Source organism: Notolepis coatsorum (genome assembly GCF_963971535.1).
Source record: "Notolepis coatsorum genome assembly, contig: SCAFFOLD_529, whole genome shotgun sequence".
Taxonomy (NCBI): Eukaryota; Metazoa; Chordata; class Actinopteri; order Aulopiformes; family Paralepididae; genus Notolepis; species Notolepis coatsorum.
In genome coordinates, this window is record NW_028173333.1 from 45,001 (window position 1) to 59,886 (window position 14,886).

At 56.0% G+C, this 14,886-nt stretch overlaps 1 protein-coding gene across 1 annotated transcript in view; it reads right to left on the minus strand.

Annotated features, from left to right (window-relative positions):
• Positions 1-14,886, minus strand: part of LOC311247810 (uncharacterized protein) — a gene marked incomplete at its 3' end in the record, with an annotated part of 70,409 nt that overhangs the window by 28,821 nt on the left and 26,702 nt on the right. Inside the window, exon 3 of the mRNA XM_084338805.1 lies at positions 2,209-2,377. Within this exon, the coding sequence (XP_084194931.1) occupies positions 2,209-2,377 (169 nt within the window). The remainder of the gene's footprint in view (positions 1-2,208; positions 2,378-14,886) is intronic.

Genomic DNA, 14,886 nt, shown 5'->3' on the forward strand with positions numbered 1-14,886 from the left:
AGGGCATAGGAGGAGAAGGGACAGAGAGAAAGAGAGAGAGGGGAGAGGGCATAGGAGAAGGGACAGAGAGAAAGAGAAAGAGGGGAGAGGGCATAGGAGGAGAAGGAGACAGAGAGAAGAGAAAGAGGGGAGAGGGCATAGGAGGAGAAGGAGACAGAGAGAAAGAGAAAGAGGGGAGAGGGCATAGGAGGAGAAGGAGACAGAGAGAAAGAGAAAGAGGGGAGAGGGCATAGGAGGAGAAGGAGACAGAGAGAAAGAGAAAGAGGGGAGAGGGCATAGGAGAAGGGACAGAGAGAAAGAGAGAGGGGGGAGAGGAGGAGAAGGAGACAGAGAGAAAGTATAATTGTTTATACATGGGCAACCTGAGGGCGCATTTTCATTGTTTCTAATGCTTCATGTACAGTAGAGCATGTTTACATTTGCTCAGCCTCATGGTAGAAAAACACATCTTCTAAAATCTTTTTTGTGTTGTACAGTATGCAGTATACACAGGATGTACTATGTACAGTATGAAAACAAAACGGTCAGGTCATATGGGCGAGACTGTGCTGAAAATAATGATACCAAACATACCATGGTAAAAATAAGTAGCCAAAACGTTGAAAATAGCTTAGACTCGAGAGTTCTTTTTTTACACTGACATTCAAATTCAAATTCGAACTTTAGATTTAGATTCGATTTTTTGTTAAAGTGACAGCCTTAGCACTGATTAACCCTTCACTCACCAGAGAGGGGGACAGGGGTACTGATTAACCCTTCACTCACCAGAGAGGGGGACAGGGGTACTGATTATTAACCCTTCACTCACCAGAGAGGGGGACAGGGGTACTGATTAACCCTTCACTCACCAGAGAGGGGGACAGGGGTACTGATTATTAACCCTTCACTCACCAGAGAGGGGGACAGGGGTACTGATTAACCCTTCACTCACCAGAGAGGGGGACAGGGGTACTGATTATTAACCCTTCACTCACCAGAGAGGGGGACAGGGGGTACTGATTAACCCTTCACTCACCAGAGAGGGGGACAGGGGGTACTGATTAACCCTTCACTCACCAGAGAGGGGGACAGGGGTACTGATTAACCCTTCACTCACCAGAGAGGGGGACAGGGGGTACTGATTATTAACCCTTCACTCACCAGAGAGGGGGACAGGGGTACTGATTATTAACCCTTCACTCACCAGAGAGGGGGACAGGGGTACTGATTATTAACCCTTCACTCACCAGAGAGGGGGACAGGGGTACTGATTATTAACCCTTCACTCACCAGAGAGGGGGACAGGGGTACTGATTAACCCTTCACTCACCAGAGAGGGGGACAGGGGTACTGATTATTAACCCTTCACTCACCAGAGAGGGGACAGGGGGTACTGATTATTAACCCTTCACTCACCAGAGAGGGGGACAGGGGTACTGATTATTAACCCTTCACTCACCAGAGAGGGGGACAGGGGTACTGATTATTAACCCTTCACTCACCAGAGAGGGGGACAGGGGGTACTGATTATTAACCCTTCACTCACCAGAGAGGGGGACAGGGTGTACTGATTATTAACCCTTCACTCACCAGAGAGGGGACAGGGGTACTGATTATTACCCTTCACTCACCAGAGAGGGGGACAGGGGTACTGATTATTAACCCTTCACTCACCAGAGAGGGGGACAGGGGTACTGATTATTAACCTTCACTCACCAGAGAGGGCGACAGGGGGTACTGATTAACCCTTCACTCACCAGAGAGGGGGACAGGGGTACTGATTATTAACCCTTCACTCACCAGAGAGGGGGACAGGGGGTACTGATTATTAACCCTTCACTCACCAGAGAGGGGGACAGGGGTACTGATTATTAACCCTTCACTCACCAGAGAGGGGGACAGGGGTACTGATTATTAACCCTTCACTCACCAGAGAGGGGGACAGGGGTACTGATTATTACCCTTCACTCACCAGAGAGGGGGACAGGGGTACTGATTATTAACCCTTCACTCACCAGAGAGGGGGACAGGGGTACTGTTATTAACCCTTCACTCACCAGAGAGGGCGACAGGGGTACTGATTATTAACCCTTCACTCACCAGAGAGGGCGACAGGGGTACTGATTATTAACCCTTCACTCACCAGAGAGGGGGACAGGGGTACTGATTATTAACCCTTCACTCACCAGAGAGGGGGACAGGGGTACTGATTATTAACCCTTCACTCACCAGAGAGGGCGACAGGGCCAGGCCCCCCACCGAGGCCTTCAGCTCGTCCATGGACGGCACGCCGCACCTGTCCGACGCCAGCGGCTTGATCTTGACCTTGAACCTCTTCCTGCCGCCGTCCTCGCCGCCCTCCTCTGCCTCCGACCCGCTGGAGGAGGGCACCGCTTTGCTGCCCCCGGAGGGGGGGCGTGGGCAGCGCTGGTCAAGGAAGACGCCGCGGGGGGGGGGGGGGGGGGGGGGTGGGGGGGTGAGGAGAGCAACCGTGAATGAAAACCCGAGTCAAAGGTGACACATGACTTATGGCGAGGGATGTCCGATATTATCGGCCGCTATTGGCATTAATATGTAATATCGGAAATGATCGGTATCGGTTTTCAAATGTTTTATCTTATTTTATTTATTGTCAAAAGTATGCATAATGTTGTGTTAATTCCACGACAAGAGATATGTAATGTTAATTACCTGAAATTATTCCGTTTTTTTTGGGGTGGGAAACCCCGCATATATCTGTATCGGAAATTAAGAGTTGGACAATATCGGTATATCGGAAAAAAAAAGCCAATATCGAACATCCCTACTTATGGCCTTTACTTTTTTCTTTTTTTACTGTTTTTTTTGTGTCCAATTCAACTCAAAACCTAAAGCTTTGATCCAAACGCCACCATTTGAAGAACATGGAGCGGAGCGGAGCGGTGAGCGCTGTGCCCCAGTTTACAGCCCTAACCCTGTCTCCTCTCTGCTGTGCCCCAGTTTACAGCCCTAACCCTGTCTCCTCTCTGCTGTGCCCCAGTTTACAGCCCTGACCCTGTCTCCTCTCTGCTGTGCCCCAGTTTACAGCCCTAACCCTGTCTCCTCTCTGCTGTGCCCCAGTTTACAGCCCTAACCCTGTCTCCTCTCTGCTGTGCCCCAGTTTACAGCCCTAACCCTGTCTCCTCTCTGCTGTGCCCCAGTTTACAGCCCTAACCCTGTCTCCTCTCTGCTGTGCCCCAGTTTACAGCCCTAACCCTGTCTCCTCTCTGCTGTGCCCCAGTTTACAGCCCTAACCCTGTCTCCTCTCTGCTGTGCCCCAGTTTACAGCCCTAACCCTGTCTCCTCTCTGCTGTGCCCCAGTTTACAGCCCTAACCCTGTCTCCTCTCTGCTGTGCCCCAGTTTACAGCCCTGACCCTGTCTCCTCTCTGCTGTGCCCCAGTTTACAGCCCTAACCCTGTCTCCTCTCTGCTGTGCCCCAGTTTACAGCCCTAACCCTGTCTCCTCTCTGCTGTGCCCCAGTTTACAGCCCTAACCCTGTCTCCTCTCTGCTGTGCCCCAGTTTACAGCCCTAACCCTGTCTCCTCTCTCTCTGCTGTGCCCCAGTTTACAGCCCTAACCCTGTCTCCTCTCTGCTGTGCCCCAGTTTACAGCCCTAACCCTGTCTCCTCTGCTGTGCCCCAGTTTACAGCCCTAACCCTGTCTCCTCTCTGCTGTGCCCCAGTTTACAGCCCTAACCCTGTCTCCTCTCTGCTGTGCCCCAGTTTACAGCCCTAACCCTGTCTCCTCTCTGCTGTGCCCCAGTTTACAGCCCTAACCCTGTCTCCTCTCTCTCTGCTGTGCCCCAGTTTACAGCCCTAACCCTGTCTCCTCTCCGCTGTGCCCCAGTTTACAGCCCTAACCCTGTCTCCTCTCTGCTGTGCCCCAGTTTACAGCCCTAACCCTGTCTCCTCTCTGCTGTGCCCCAGTTTACAGCCCTAACCCTGTCTCCTCTCTGCTGTGCCCCAGTTTACAGCCCTAACCCTGTCTCCTCTCTGCTGTGCCCCAGTTTACAGCCCTAACCCTGTCTCCTCTCTGCTGTGCCCCAGTTTACAGCCCTAACCCTGTCTCCTCTCTCTCTGCTGTGCCCCAGTTTACAGCCCTAACCCTGTCTCCTCTCTGCTGTGCCCCAGTTTACAGCCCTAACCCTGTCTCCTCTCTGCTGTGCCCCAGTTTACAGCCCTAACCCTGTCTCCTCTCTGCTGTGCCCCAGTTTACAGCCCTAACCCTGTCTCCTCTCTCTCTGCTGTGCCCCAGTTTACAGCCCTGACCCTGTCTCCTCTCTGCTGTGCCCCAGTTTACAGCCCTAACCCTGTCTCCTCTCTGCTGTGCCCCAGTTTACAGCCCTAACCCTGTCTCCTCTCTGCTGTGCCCCAGTTTACAGCCCTAACCCTGTCTCCTCTCTGCTGTGCCCCAGTTTACAGCCCTAACCCTGTCTCCTCTCTGCTGTGCCCCAGTTTACAGCCCTAACCCTGTCTCCTCTCTGCTGTGCCCCAGTTTACAGCCCTAACCCTGTCTCCTCTCTGCTGTGCCCCAGTTTACAGCCCTAACCCTGTCTCCTCTGCTGTGCCCCAGTTTACAGCCCTAACCCTGTCTCCTCTCTGCTGTGCCCCAGTTTACAGCCCTAACCCTGTCTCCTCTCTGCTGTGCCCCAGTTTACAGCCCTAACCCTGTCTCCTCTCTCTCTGCTGTGCCCCAGTTTACAGCCCTAACCCTGTCTCCTCTCTGCTGTGCCCCAGTTTACAGCCCTAACCCTGTCTCCTCTCTGCTGTGCCCCAGTTTACAGCCCTAACCCTGTCTCCTCTCTGCTGTGCCCCAGTTTACAGCCCTAACCCTGTCTCCTCTCTGCTGTGCCCCAGTTTACAGCCCTAACCCTGTCTCCTCTCTGCTGTGCCCCAGTTTACAGCCCTAACCCTGTCTCCTCTCTCTCTGCTGTGCCCCAGTTTACAGCCCTAACCCTGTCTCCTCTCTGCTGTGCCCCAGTTTACAGCCCTAACCCTGTCTCCTCTCTCTCTGCTGTGCCCCAGTTTACAGCCCTAACCCTGTCTCCTCTCTGCTGTGCCCCAGTTTACAGCCCTAACCCTGTCTCCTCTCTCTCTGCTGTGCCCCAGTTTACAGCCCTAACCCTGTCTCCTCTCTGCTGTGCCCCAGTTTACAGCCCTAACCCTGTCTCCTCTCTGCTGTGCCCCAGTTTACAGCCCTAACCCTGTCTCCTCTCTGCTGTGCCCCAGTTTACAGCCCTAACCCTGTCTCCTCTCTGCTGTGCCCCAGTTTACAGCCCTAACCCTGTCTCCTCTCTCTCTGCTGTGCCCCAGTTTACAGCCCTAACCCTGTCTCCTCTCTGCTGTGCCCCAGTTTACAGCCCTAACCCTGTCTCCTCTCTGCTGTGCCCCAGTTTACAGCCCTAACCCTGTCTCCTCTCTGCTGTGCCCCAGTTTACAGCCCTAATCCTGTCTCCTCTCTGCTGTGCCCCAGTTTACAGCCCTAACCCTGTCTCCTCTCTCTCTGCTGTGCCCCAGTTTACAGCCCTAACCCTGTCTCCTCTCTCTCTGCTGTGCCCCAGTTTACAGCCCTAACCCTGTCTCCTCTCTGCTGTGCCCCAGTTTACAGCCCTAACCCTGTCTCCTCTCTCTCTGCTGTGCCCCAGTTTACAGCCCTAACCCTGTCTCCTCTCTGCTGTGCCCCAGTTTACAGCCCTAACCCTGTCTCCTCTCTGCTGTGCCCCAGTTTACAGCCCTAACCCTGTCTCCTCTCTCTCTGCTGTGCCCCAGTTTACAGCCCTGACCCTGTCTCCTCTCTGCTGTGCCCCAGTTTACAGCCCTAACCCTGTCTCCTCTCTGCTGTGCCCCAGTTTACAGCCCTAACCCTGTCTCCTCTCTGCTGTGCCCCAGTTTACAGCCCTAACCCTGTCTCCTCTCTCTGCTGTGCCCCAGTTTACAGCCCTAACCCTGTCTCCTCTCTGCTGTGCCCCAGTTTACAGCCCTAACCCTGTCTCCTCTCTGCTGTGCCCCAGTTTACAGCCCTAACCCTGTCTCCTCTCTGCTGTGCCCCAGTTTACAGCCCTAACCCTGTCTCCTCTCTGCTGTGCCCCAGTTTACAGCCCTAACCCTGTCTCCTCTCTGCTGTGCCCCAGTTTACAGCCCTAACCCTGTCTCCTCTCTGCTGTGCCCCAGTTTACAGCCCTAACCCTGTCTCCTCTCTCTGCTGTGCCCCAGTTTACAGCCCTAACCCTGTCTCCTCTCTGCTGTGCCCCAGTTTACAGCCCTAACCCTGTCTCCTCTCTGCTGTGCCCCAGTTTACAGCCCTAACCCTGTCTCCTCTCTGCTGTGCCCCAGTTTACAGCCCTAACCCTGTCTCCTCTCTCTCTGCTGTCCCCCAGTTTACAGCCCTAACCCTGTCTCCTCTCTGCTGTGCCCCAGTTTACAGCCCTAACCCTGTCTCCTCTGCTGTGCCCCAGTTTACAGCCCTAACCCTGTCTCCTCTCCGCTGTGCCCCAGTTTACAGCCCTAACCCTGTCTCCTCTGCTGTGCCCCAGTTTACAGCCCTAACCCTGTCTCCTCTCTCTGCTGTGCCCCAGTTTACAGCCCTAACCCTGTCTCCTCTCTGCTGTGCCCCAGTTTACAGCCCTAACCCTGTCTCCTCTCTGCTGTGCCCCAGTTTACAGCCCTAACCCTGTCTCCTCTCTGCTGTGCCCCAGTTTACAGCCCTAACCCTGTCTCCTCTCCGCTGTGCCCCAGTTTACAGCCCTAACCCTGTCTCCTCTCTGCTGTGCCCCAGTTTACAGCCCTAACCCTGTCTCCTCTCTCTCTGCTGTGCCCCAGTTTACAGCCCTAACCCTGTCTCCTCTCTGCTGTGCCCCAGTTTACAGCCCTAACCCTGTCTCCTCTCTGCTGTGCCCCAGTTTACAGCCCTAACCCTGTCTCCTCTCTGCTGTGCCCCAGTTTACAGCCCTAACCCTGTCTCCTCTCTGCTGTGCCCCAGTTTACAGCCCTAACCCTGTCTCCTCTCTCTCTGCTGTGCCCCAGTTTACAGCCCTAACCCTGTCTCCTCTCTGCTGTGCCCCAGTTTACAGCCCTAACCCTGTCTCCTCTCTGCTGTGCCCCAGTTTACAGCCCTAACCCTGTCTCCTCTCTGCTGTGCCCCAGTTTACAGCCCTAACCCTGTCTCCTCTCTGCTGTGCCCCAGTTTACAGCCCTAACCCTGTCTCCTCTCTGCTGTGCCCCAGTTTACAGCCCTAACCCTGTCTCCTCTCTGCTGTGCCCCAGTTTACAGCCCTAACCCTGTCTCCTCTCTGCTGTGCCCCAGTTTACAGCCCTAACCCTGTCTCCTCTCTGCTGTGCCCCAGTTTACAGCCCTAACCCTGTCTCCTCTCTGCTGTGCCCCAGTTTACAGCCCTAACCCTGTCTCCTCTCTGCTGTGCCCCAGTTTACAGCCCTAACCCTGTCTCCTCTCTCTCTGCTGTGCCCCAGTTTACAGCCCTAACCCTGTCTCCTCTCTCTCTGCTGTGCCCCAGTTTACAGCCCTAACCCTGTCTCCTCTCTGCTGTGCCCCAGTTTACAGCCCTAACCCTGTCTCCTCTCTGCTGTGCCCCAGTTTACAGCCCTAACCCTGTCTCCTCTCTGCTGTGCCCCAGTTTACAGCCCTAACCCTGTCTCCTCTCCGCTGTGCCCCAGTTTACAGCCCTAACCCTGTCTCCTCTCTGCTGTGCCCCAGTTTACAGCCCTAACCCTGTCTCCTCTCTGCTGTGCCCCAGTTTACAGCCCTAACCCTGTCTCCTCTCTGCTGTGCCCCAGTTTACAGCCCTAACCCTGTCTCCTCTCTGCTGTGCCCCAGTTTACAGCCCTAACCCTGTCTCCTCTCCGCTGTGCCCCAGTTTACAGCCCTAACCCTGTCTCCTCTCTGCTGTGCCCCAGTTTACAGCCCTAACCCTGTCTCCTCTCCGCTGTGCCCCAGTTTACAGCCCTAACCCTGTCTCCTCTCTCTCTGCTGTGCCCCAGTTTACAGCCCTAACCCTGTCTCCTCTCTGCTGTGCCCCAGTTTACAGCCCTAACCCTGTCTCCTCTCCGCTGTGCCCCAGTTTACAGCCCTAACCCTGTCTCCTCTCTGCTGTGCCCCAGTTTACAGCCCTAACCCTGTCTCCTCTCTGCTGTGCCCCAGTTTACAGCCCTAACCCTGTCTCCTCTCTGCTGTGCCCCAGTTTACAGCCCTAACCCTGTCTCCTCTCTCTCTGCTGTGCCCCAGTTTACAGCCCTAACCCTGTCTCCTCTCTGCTGTGCCCCAGTTTACAGCCCTAACCCTGTCTCCTCTCTGCTGTGCCCCAGTTTACAGCCCTAACCCTGTCTCCTCTCTCTCTGCTGTGCCCCAGTTTACAGCCCTAACCCTGTCTCCTCTCTGCTGTGCCCCAGTTTACAGCCCTAACCCTGTCTCCTCTCTGCTGTGCCCCAGTTTACAGCCCTAACCCTGTCTCCTCTCTGCTGTGCCCCAGTTTACAGCCCTAACCCTGTCTCCTCTCTGCTGTGCCCCAGTTTACAGCCCTAACCCTGTCTCCTCTCTGCTGTGCCCCAGTTTACAGCCCTAACCCTGTCTCCTCTCTGCTGTGCCCCAGTTTACAGCCCTAACCCTGTCTCCTCTCTGCTGTGCCCCAGTTTACAGCCCTAACCCTGTCTCCTCTCTGCTGTGCCCCAGTTTACAGCCCTAACCCTGTCTCCTCTCTGCTGTGCCCCAGTTTACAGCCCTAACCCTGTCTCCTCTCTGCTGTGCCCCAGTTTACAGCCCTAACCCTGTCTCCTCTCTGCTGTGCCCCAGTTTACAGCCCTAACCCTGTCTCCTCTCTGCTGTGCCCCAGTTTACAGCCCTGACCCTGTCTCCTCTCTGCTGTGCCCCAGTTTACAGCCCTAACCCTGTCTCCTCTCTGCTGTGCCCCAGTTTACAGCCCTAACCCTGTCTCCTCTCTGCTGTGCCCCAGTTTACAGCCCTAACCCTGTCTCCTCTCTGCTGTGCCCCAGTTTACAGCCCTAACCCTGTCTCCTCTCTCTGCTGTGCCCCAGTTTACAGCCCTAACCCTGTCTCCTCTCTGCTGTGCCCCAGTTTACAGCCCTAACCCTGTCTCCTCTCTGCTGTGCCCCAGTTTACAGCCCTAACCCTGTCTCCTCTCTCTCTGCTGTGCCCCAGTTTACAGCCCTAACCCTGTCTCCTCTCCTGCTGTGCCCCAGTTTACAGCCCTAACCCTGTCTCCTCTCTGCTGTGCCCCAGTTTACAGCCCTAACCCTGTCTCCTCTCTGCTGTGCCCCAGTTTACAGCCCTAACCCTGTCTCCTCTCTGCTGTGCCCCAGTTTACAGCCCTAACCCTGTCTCCTCTCTGCTGTGCCCCAGTTTACAGCCCTAACCCTGTCTCCTCTCTGCTGTGCCCCAGTTTACAGCCCTAACCCTGTCTCCTCTCTGCTGTGCCCCAGTTTACAGCCCTAACCCTGTCTCCTCTCTGCTGTGCCCCAGTTTACAGCCCTAACCCTGTCTCCTCTCTGCTGTGCCCCAGTTTACAGCCCTAACCCTGTCTCCTCTCTGCTGTGCCCCAGTTTACAGCCCTAACCCTGTCTCCTCTCTGCTGTGCCCCAGTTTACAGCCCTAACCCTGTCTCCTCTCTGCTGTGCCCCAGTTTACAGCCCTAACCCTGTCTCCTCTCTGCTGTGCCCCAGTTTACAGCCCTAACCCTGTCTCCTCTCTGCTGTGCCCCAGTTTACAGCCCTAACCCTGTCTCCTCTCTGCTGTGCCCCAGTTTACAGCCCTAACCCTGTCTCCTCTCTGCTGTGCCCCAGTTTACAGCCCTAACCCTGTCCTCTCTCTCTGCTGTGCCCCAGTTTACAGCCCTAACCCTGTCTCCTCTCTGCTGTGCCCCAGTTTACAGCCCTAACCCTGTCTCCTCTCTGCTGTGCCCCAGTTTACAGCCCTAACCCTGTCTCCTCTCTGCTGTGCCCCAGTTTACAGCCCTAACCCTGTCTCCTCTCTGCTGTGCCCCAGTTTACAGCCCTAACCCTGTCTCCTCTCTCTCTGCTGTGCCCCAGTTTACAGCCCTAACCCTGTCTCCTCTCTGCTGTGCCCCAGTTTACAGCCCTAACCCTGTCTCCTCTCTGCTGTGCCCCAGTTTACAGCCCTAACCCTGTCTCCTCTCTGCTGTGCCCCAGTTTACCCAGTTTACAGCCCTAACCCTGTCTCCTCTCTGCTGTGCCCCAGTTTACAGCCCTAACCCTGTCTCCTCTCTGCTGTGCCCCAGTTTACAGCCCTAACCCTGTCTCCTCTCTGCTGTGCCCCAGTTTACAGCCCTAACCCTGTCTCCTCTCTGCTGTGCCCCAGTTTACAGCCCTAACCCTGTCTCCTCTCTGCTGTGCCCCAGTTTACAGCCCTAACCCTGTCTCCTCTCTGCTGTGCCCAGTTTACAGCCCTAACCCTGTCTCCTCTCTGCTGTGCCCCAGTTTACAGCCCTAACCCTGTCTCCTCTCTGCTGTGCCCCAGTTTACAGCCCTAACCCTGTCTCCTCTCTGCTGTGCCCAGTTTACAGCCCTAACCCTGTCTCCTCTCTGCTGTGCCCAGTTTACAGCCCTAACCCTGTCTCCTCTCTGCTGTGCCCCAGTTTACAGCCCTAACCCTGTCTCCTCTCTGCTGTGCCCCAGTTTACAGCCCTAACCCTGTCTCCTCTCTGCTGTGCCCCAGTTTACAGCCCTAACCCTGTCTCCTCTCTGCTGTGCCCCAGTTTACAGCCCTAACCCTGTCTCCTCTCTGCTGTGCCCAGTTTACAGCCCTAACCCTGTCTCCTCTCTGCTGTGCCCCAGTTTACAGCCCTAACCCTGTCTCCTCTCTGCTGTGCCCCAGTTTACAGCCCTAACCCTGTCTCCTCTCTGCTGTGCCCAGTTTACAGCCCTAACCCTGTCTCCTCTCTGCTGTGCCCCAGTTTACAGCCCTAACCCTGTCTCCTCTCTGCTGTGCCCCAGTTTACAGCCCTAACCCTGTCTCCTCTCTGCTGTGCCCCAGTTTACAGCCCTAACCCTGTCTCCTCTCTGCTGTGCCCCAGTTTACAGCCCTAACCCTGTCTCCTCTCTGCTGTGCCCCAGTTTACAGCCCTAACCCTGTCTCCTCTCTGCTGTGCCCCAGTTTACAGCCCTAACCCTGTCTCCTCTCTGCTGTGCCCCAGTTTACAGCCCTAACCCTGTCTCCTCTCTGCTGTGCCCCAGTTTACAGCCCTAACCCTGTCTCCTCTCTGCTGTGCCCCAGTTTACAGCCCTAACCCTGTCTCCTCTCTGCTGTGCCCCAGTTTACAGCCCTAACCCTGTCTCCTCTCTGCTGTGCCCCAGTTTACAGCCCTAACCCTGTCTCTCTCTCTGCTGTGCCCCAGTTTACAGCCCTAACCCTGTCTCCTCTCTGCTGTGCCCCAGTTTACAGCCCTAACCCTGTCTCCTCTCTGCTGTGCCCCAGTTTACAGCCCTAACCCTGTCTCCTCTCTCTGCTGTGCCCCAGTTTACAGCCCTAACCCTGTCTCCTCTCTGCTGTGCCCCAGTTTACAGCCCTAACCCTGTCTCCTCTCTGCTGTGCCCCAGTTTACAGCCCTAACCCTGTCTCCTCTCTGCTGTGCCCCAGTTTACAGCCCTAACCCTGTCTCCTCTCTCTGCTGTGCCCCAGTTTACAGCCCTAACCCTGTCTCCTCTCTGCTGTGCCCCAGTTTACAGCCCTAACCCTGTCTCCTCTCTGCTGTGCCCCAGTTTACAGCCCTAACCCTGTCTCCTCTCTGCTGTGCCCCAGTTTACAGCCCTAACCCTGTCTCCTCTCTGCTGTGCCCCAGTTTACAGCCCTAACCCTGTCTCCTCTCTGCTGTGCCCCAGTTTACAGCCCTAACCCTGTCTCCTCTCTGCTGTGCCCCAGTTTACAGCCCTAACCCTGTCTCCTCTCTGCTGTGCCCCAGTTTACAGCCCTAACCCTGTCTCCTCTCTGCTGTGCCCCAGTTTACAGCCCTAACCCTGTCTCCTCTCTGCTGTGCCCCAGTTTACAGCCCTAACCCTGTCTCCTCTCTGCTGTGCCCCAGTTTACAGCCCTAACCCTGTCTCCTCTCTGCTGTGCCCCAGTTTACAGCCCTAACCCTGTCTCCTCTCTGCTGTGCCCCAGTTTACAGCCCTAACCCTGTCTCCTCTCTGCTGTGCCCCAGTTTACAGCCCTAACCCTGTCTCCTCTCTGCTGTGCCCCAGTTTACAGCCCTAACCCTGTCTCCTCTCTGCTGTGCCCCAGTTTACAGCCCTAACCCTGTCTCCTCTCTGCTGTGCCCCAGTTTACAGCCCTAACCCTGTCTCCTCTCTGCTGTGCCCCAGTTTACAGCCCTAACCCTGTCTCCTCTCTGCTGTGCCCCAGTTTACAGCCCTAACCCTGTCTCCTCTCTGCTGTGCCCCAGTTTACAGCCCTAACCCTGTCTCCTCTCTGCTGTGCCCCAGTTTACAGCCCTAACCCTGTCTCCTCTCTGCTGTGCCCCAGTTTACAGCCCTAACCCTGTCTCCTCTCTGCTGTGCCCCAGTTTACAGCCCTAACCCTGTCTCCTCTCTGCTGTGCCCCAGTTTACAGCCCTAACCCTGTCTCCTCTCTGCTGTGCCCCAGTTTACAGCCCTAACCCTGTCTCCTCTCTGCTGTGCCCCAGTTTACAGCCCTAACCCTGTCTCCTCTCTGCTGTGCCCCAGTTTACAGCCCTAACCCTGTCTCCTCTCTCTGCTGTGCCCCAGTTTACAGCCCTAACCCTGTCTCCTCTCTGCTGTGCCCCAGTTTACAGCCCTAACCCTGTCTCCTCTCTGCTGTGCCCCAGTTTACAGCCCTAACCCTGTCTCCTCTCTGCTGTGCCCCAGTTTACAGCCCTAACCCTGTCTCCTCTCTGCTGTGCCCCAGTTTACAGCCCTAACCCTGTCTCCTCTCTGCTGTGCCCCAGTTTACAGCCCTAACCCTGTCTCCTCTCTGCTGTGCCCCAGTTTACAGCCCTAACCCTGTCTCCTCTCTGCTGTGCCCCAGTTTACAGCCCTAACCCTGTCTCCTCTCTGCTGTGCCCCAGTTTACAGCCCTAACCCTGTCTCCTCTCTGCTGTGCCCCAGTTTACAGCCCTAACCCTGTCTCCTCTCTGCTGTGCCCCAGTTTACAGCCCTAACCCTGTCTCCTCTCTGCTGTGCCCCAGTTTACAGCCCTAACCCTGTCTCCTCTCTGCTGTGCCCCAGTTTACAGCCCTAACCCTGTCTCCTCTCTGCTGTGCCCCAGTTTACAGCCCTAACCCTGTCTCCTCTCTGCTGTGCCCCAGTTTACAGCCCTAACCCTGTCTCCTCTCTGCTGTGCCCCAGTTTACAGCCCTAACCCTGTCTCCTCTCTGCTGTGCCCCAGTTTACAGCCCTAACCCTGTCTCCTCTCTGCTGTGCCCCAGTTTACAGCCCTAACCCTGTCTCCTCTCTGCTGTGCCCCAGTTTACAGCCCTAACCCTGTCTCCTCTCTGCTGTGCCCCAGTTTACAGCCCTAACCCTGTCTCCTCTCTGCTGTGCCCCAGTTTACAGCCCTAACCCTGTCTCCTCTCTGCTGTGCCCCAGTTTACAGCCCTAACCCTGTCTCCTCTCTGCTGTGCCCCAGTTTACAGCCCTAACCCTGTCTCCTCTCTGCTGTGCCCCAGTTTACAGCCCTAACCCTGTCTCCTCTCTCTGCTGTGCCCCAGTTTACAGCCCTAACCCTGTCTCCTCTCTGCTGTGCCCCAGTTTACAGCCCTAACCCTGTCTCCTCTCTGCTGTGCCCCAGTTTACAGCCCTAACCCTGTCTCCTCTCTGCTGTGCCCCAGTTTACAGCCCTAACCCTGTCTCCTCTCTGCTGTGCCCCAGTTTACAGCCCTAACCCTGTCTCCTCTCTGCTGTGCCCCAGTTTACAGCCCTAACCCTGTCTCCCTCTCTGCTGTGCCCCAGTTTACAGCCCTAACCCTGTCTCCTCTCTGCTGTGCCCCAGTTTACAGCCCTAACCCTGTCTCCTCTCTGCTGTGCCCCAGTTTACAGCCCTAACCCTGTCTCCTCTCTCTGCTGTGCCCCAGTTTACAGCCCTAACCCTGTCTCCTCTCTGCTGTGCCCCAGTTTACAGCCCTAACCCTGTCTCCTCTCTGCTGTGCCCCAGTTTACAGCCCTAACCCTGTCTCCTCTCTGCTGTGCCCCAGTTTACAGCCCTAACCCTGTCTCCTCTCTGCTGTGCCCCAGTTTACAGCCCTAACCCTGTCTCCTCTCTGCTGTGCCCCAGTTTACAGCCCTAACCCTGTCTCCTCTCTGCTGTGCCCCAGTTTACAGCCCTAACCCTGTCTCCTCTCTGCTGTGCCCCAGTTTACAGCCCTAACCCTGTCTCCTCTCTGCTGTGCCCCAGTTTACAGCCCTAACCCTGTCTCCTCTCTGCTGTGCCCCAGTTTACAGCCCTAACCCTGTCTCCTCTCTGCTGTGCCCCAGTTTACAGCCCTAACCCTGTCTCCTCTCTGCTGTGCCCCAGTTTACAGCCCTAACCCTGTCTCCTCTCTGCTGTGCCCCAGTTTACAGCCCTAACCCTGTCTCCTCTCTGCTGTGCCCCAGTTTACAGCCCTAACCCTGTCTCCTCTCTGCTGTGCCCCAGTTTACAGCCCTAACCCTGTCTCCTCTCTGCTGTGCCCCAGTTTACAGCCCTAACCCTGTCTCCTCTCTGCTGTGCCCCAGTTTACAGCCCTAACCCTGTCTCCTCTCTGCTGTGCCCCAGTTTACAGCCCTAACCCTGTCTCCTCTCTGCTGTGCCCCAGTTTACAGCCCTAACCCTGTCTCCTCTCTGCTGTGCCCCAGTTTACAGCCCTAACCCTGTCTCCTCTCTCTGCTGTGCCCAGTTTACAGCCCTAACCC